Genomic DNA, 5353 nt, shown 5'->3' with positions numbered 1-5353 from the left:
TTCGTCCTCAGCATGCTTCTTGGAAGTGGAGTGAAGGTTGTTCTCATTCTGCGCAACAATAGAGGTTTAAATAGCTTGGAAACCTGCTCAGCCAGATCCATTACCTGCGGAGTTGCACATACAAGGCAAAGTCGCTGTGTTTTGATGCTCCTTCGGCTAGTAGTATGATCATTAGCAATAATACTTATTGTTACTTTGTATATATAATCATGAAAGAAAATAGGGATAGGAGAGCCAACTGGAATGCTCTCATGCATTCTGGGTTTAATTTCACCTGTGCCAATTCATCTACTTTGACAGTGAGACCTATTTTCCTTCCATCGTAAATATCCCTTAGAATGCCCTCCCTCCTCTGTCCAGTAATATAGCCACCTACGACTATTCAGTGAAGAAATAAAATTTGAAATCCATTCCTTTACTGCACTAGGCACATTTCTAATGCTCAGTAGTCACGTGTTACTGGTAAGAGAATACATACACAGACTTTTCATCATGGAAGAAAATTCTATTGAACAGTGATAGACCGAGTAGGACTTTCAAGGATAGAGTTAATGAATTGTGAAGAAAAGCCTTTTTTAAAGGCCAGCAGTGAATAGTGCTATTCCTGGACCACAGCACAGATGAAGACTTGTGACAGGGTGTTATTTTCAAGGGGGGAAAAAGCCAGTGAGTCTCCCCAGTAATTTTTTTTTCTCTAGGCTCTGTGTCTGCCTCAGTAACTCCTGTCTCTGACCAAATTTCTCCCCTTGTCCTTTTTGTTTCTCCACTCTTCCCTTCACCGCATTATTGGCCATGGTAGAACTGACAAAGAATTTAAAATATTGGAGATATTGAAATTGTATTATCCTCTAAGTGTAATCAGCTAAGTGTTACTTTTTATTACTGTGACTTAAAATAATCAAGTAATAACCAAATTAAATTCCTTTTAACATCTGTGACACTTTGCTTTTCTTTTTCCGCTATATATGAGTGACCGCAAAAGAAGAATGCTCCCTAGTTTTGGAGTAGATTCTCTGTACAGAGACTAGGGCTTTGCATATGGTCTACACATCTTTGTATTATAGTATTAACATTTGTGAGAACACAGTGTCTATGCTCTTGTTTCTGTTGTGAATTTACCTAAGAGATTTATCCAGATGGACATTGTCATTCATTTCATTCATTTTGGTAAGGAGCATTATGCCTCCTTTAACTTGCTCCCCCAATGAAAAGCACGTGGAGTAATAAATGTTTTGGCTCTCCAAGTTTGATAAAAATATCAGGAAGTCTACCCAAGATTGACAATTTCAAAGTGAACTCAGAACTATACAAAGGGATCATGGCAAAATTACAGGTGACCCAACACAATTTTTATGCTGTGAACCAGAACACAACACAACACTATCCCCTCAAAAGTTTAAATAAAGTGCTCTTTCTCTTCAACGAGGCGGCCGAGCGGCAGTCGCAGAAATGCAGATCTTTGTGAAGACCCTGACGGGCAAGACCATCACCCTCGAGGTCGAGCCTAGTGACACCATTGAAAATGTCAAAGCCAAAATCCAAGACAAGGAGGGCATCCCACCTGACCAGCAGCGTCTGATTTTTGCTGGCAAACAGCTGGAAGATGGTCGCACTCTCTCAGACTACAATATTCAGAAAGAATCTACCCTGCACCTGGTACTGCGCCTTTGGGGTGGCATCATTGAACCTTCCCTCCGCCAGCTGGCCCAGAAATATAACTGCGACAAGATGATCTGCCGCAAGTGTTATGCTCGCCTGCACCCCCGTGCTGTCAACTGCCGCAAGAAGAAGTGTGGCCATACCAACAACCTGTGCCCCAAGAAGAAGGTCAAATAAGACCCTTCCTTCCTTTGCCTGCAGGCAACTCCTGCCCAAGCCCCATGACTCAGGGCCCTCAATAAAGTTTTCCTTTCATTGACTGAAGCAGAAAAAAAAAAAAAAAGTTTAAATAAAGTAGTTGCAGACAGGCCTCTGAGGTTGGGGGCAGACATAGCTTTCTCTGCTATTTCTGGGTTCAATCCAAGGCAAGTGCAGAATTTTAAAAAAATTTTTTTAAATTTTTAAAATTTTTAACATGTATTGGTCTCTTTGTTTGCCAGACACTTTCCTACAAAATGTCGTATTTATTGAGAACCCTTCCAAACATAGCTCAATCAGATGCTCCTTATTTATTTTCACCCAGTGGTGAAAGTCACCGAGGGCATGACCCAACCCTGGGCTCCTAAATTGTACTTAGAAGCAGAAGCACCTGGACCTCTTCTATGGCGTAAGTTGCCTCTGCCAGCCACAAAGTACCCACAAGACATCATCTACAGTGAATTTAGTAGCATACTTATAAATACTCTGAAAGTTTTTAATTCCAGAAACTTGATTGCGTTAGACTTACTGTCTTCCTAACTCTTCAGATACAGCTTTCAGCTTTCAAAAAATGTCAATTATCAGTGACCTCTTACTTTATTGTACTTACCCCAACACATTTTATTCCCACTACATGTGAATTGAATTTTCTCTCCTAATATTTTTTTTTAAACTGCTATCAACAATTACAGTTTTAGACTGCTTTGCATATTTTGAACACCAAATAACGCTGATCTAGAAGCAGCTTTGGCCACAAAATACTACTTGTAGATTTATGCTCAGTATTATTTTTAATCAATCATATGTGTAGTTTAATAAAGTGTGTGCCTAATAAAGTGAAGGTAACATGCTTAAATAATTTACCTCTAGGAATTCAAATTTTTATGATCTGTGCAGGAATAAAATGTGGACTAAATTACATGAGAAAGTAATTAGAACAAAATTTCCAATGAGAAAACTCAGGCTTTATATTATGAATGTCTAATCAAATATTAAAAGTCAAGCATCGCAGTGATACCTTTGACGATTAAAAATGTATTCTCTATGGCCGGTTCACTACTGATAAAAGCTTGGTCCCAAAATGTATATTTTACTAAGGTATCAAGTTTCCTTAGAGAATCAAGAGAAATTACTAAGCTTCAAGAAAGTGGGGAGAGGGGTAAGAATGGCATTGAGAATTTCAGCTAAAAAAGAAAAAGAACTAAAAAGAACTTCAGATATGGATTCTGGAACTCCAAAAAATTGTCAAGAAGTCTCAGCCCTTTGAATCTGTCACTTAATGAAAGTTTGTTCCATTCTTTCTGCACCTGACAAGACAATGGTGGCAGGGAGTCTAATTTTGCCACAAGAGAAAAAGGGGGTTTTGTTCCCACTAGTCAGTTAGAAAAATCCAAGAATCCACATCTTGAGTTATAAAAAAATCCTTGCACACGTCACCCAAGCCAGAGGATCCAGCACACCTTTCCTGACTAACTGCAGAGACTAGGTAAGCAGGGCCACACAACACAACACCATCCTTTCTAAGTACAAGTCTGGAAGAAATAGAGACAGACTAGAGTCCCAGGAGGAGGAGCATTTCTGTCCCTGAAGAAAGAAGAATGCTGCCAGGAAAAGTAAACATTCCTACATACACTAAAATTAGAATCAAAATTATCTGGGAGAAATTTTTGAAATTAAACAGTGAGCAGAGGGGGTAGAAAGGATCAAAAGGAATATAAGTAATGGTGGGGAAAAAAAGGGATAATTCTCATTCTCACTTTTTTCCCCTCAAATTTAATAACCAAAAATAACTACAAAAAGACTTAAGACAAGTAGGAACTGAGTTAACATAAAATGAAAAACTCTTATGGAAAGAATTGTAAAGACTTACACAGGTCTTAAGCTGTAATTAATGGAAGAATATTGTATTTTATAGCAAGATGATACCATTTATTTCTGAATTATCATTTCAATGAAATTCCAACAATAATCCAGAATTTTTCTTGGAACTTTGTTTACAAATCTCAAAATTGAAGTAGAAAGGACTAAAAATAGGTCATTTAATTTCGAAGAACGACCAGGTAGGAAGATTTAGTCTATTAGATATTAATTTGTGATATAAAGATAGAATAGTATATAAATGGAATAGAGTGATGTGGACTAAAAGATCCTCTCAGAAGTCTGTTTTCTTCAAGAAAAAAATTAAACAGTGACTCTTGCTCTCTTTCAACACATGGTAAAATGAGAGGTGAACAAATGCATTTTGAAAATGTTTCCTAGGACCTCCTGGTAGTGCAGAGGTTAAAGACACACTATCAAGCTATCACCAGCCACTGCAGCACAAGTTCCATCCCTAGCCAGGGAGCAACCCACGTGGCATAGTAGACCTCTCTTGCTTGGCCTGCTGCTCCCCTCAGTAGTGTATTTCAGTAGATCTGCCTGTTCTGCAACCCAGTCTCTCTGGTGAATCCTCTCTCTCTCTCTCTCTCTCTCTCTCTCTCTCTCTCTCTCTCTCTCTCTCACACACACACACACACACACACACACACACACACACCATCCCACCCTAACCCACCTCTGGTCTACACTCCAGTTCTTGTATGCATAAATAAATAAATCTTTAAAAAAAAAAAGTTTCCTAGGAGTTAGGGAGAGTACCTGTCTCCAGTAATTGTGTTATATAACAAGCAAAGTGCACGTGTAACTACGCACACTAGGCCTAAGGGTAATTACAACAGGGAATATGTTATAAATATGACCATAAACCTACCAAATCAAATTTTAAATAAACATAATAAGCTAATGTGGAGTTTTTTGAGCTTTCAGTAGACTGGAGTGCTTTTGTGCATTAAATTGTCTAGTTGTTAAATACTCTTTTTGCCCACCAAACTTGATTTATCTACAAATCTACAGAATTTTGACTTATATGTAGTTATCTGAGTGAAAAACATTTTGTTCATATGACCTTATGCTATGACATCTTCTAGTCTGCTTTTTAACAACTCCCCTGGGACTCCTCATTAGCCCTACAAAATAAGTTTTCTGCAGCCAGTGTGCTAGAGACATCAGGCTCGTCTGCTTTTAAAGTAAAGCCCTAAATGGAACGCTAGGAGAAATGACAGCACGCACAGAAGCATGACTGTTACTAATCTCTGTATAGAGTGGACCCAACATGGTCCCCAAGGCTCTGTCCTTGTTCTGCCTCTTTTCCCCTCAGGCAAGCCACAAGGGCCGCACTTGCGCGTGGCGCCTCCAGAATTAGAGCTTTTCTTGGAAAGTTTCCCCGGCACGACGGCTTATCGACACAGCAGCTCTGGTCCAGGTTCGTTCATTACATCCTGTCTGAACACATTTATTACCGAATGTTACCACGTTCTGATAACACCGAGACGCCGCGTCCTCCTCGGTGAACTCACTCCCTGTACCAGAACCATAGCGTGTCTGCCCTCCCCGCCGGGGCTGGGAAGTGGAACCGGCGCGCCCTGCAGCCAGCGCGCCCGCCTCCCGGATGCGTGCG

General features: G+C 39.9%; 1 protein-coding gene across 1 annotated transcript; it reads left to right on the top strand.

The window, feature by feature from the left end:
* Window positions 1-1428: 1428 nt before the first annotated feature.
* LOC311169705 (ubiquitin-ribosomal protein eL40 fusion protein-like) lies at window positions 1429-1836 on the top strand (the record flags this gene model as incomplete). Its single annotated transcript, XM_084231860.1, has 1 exon — window positions 1429-1836. Exon 1 carries the CDS (start codon window positions 1450-1452, stop codon window positions 1834-1836), a length of 387 nt encoding a protein of 128 aa, XP_084087986.1. The 5' UTR covers window positions 1429-1449.
* Window positions 1837-5353: the final 3517 nt, after the last annotated feature.

This window comes from Talpa europaea, assembly GCF_964194135.1.
Source record: "Talpa europaea genome assembly, chromosome: 4".
In the NCBI taxonomy this organism is placed as follows: Eukaryota; Metazoa; Chordata; class Mammalia; order Eulipotyphla; family Talpidae; genus Talpa; species Talpa europaea.
The sequence above is the reverse complement of the archived record's forward strand: the minus strand, read 5'-3'. Positions and strand labels throughout refer to the sequence as shown.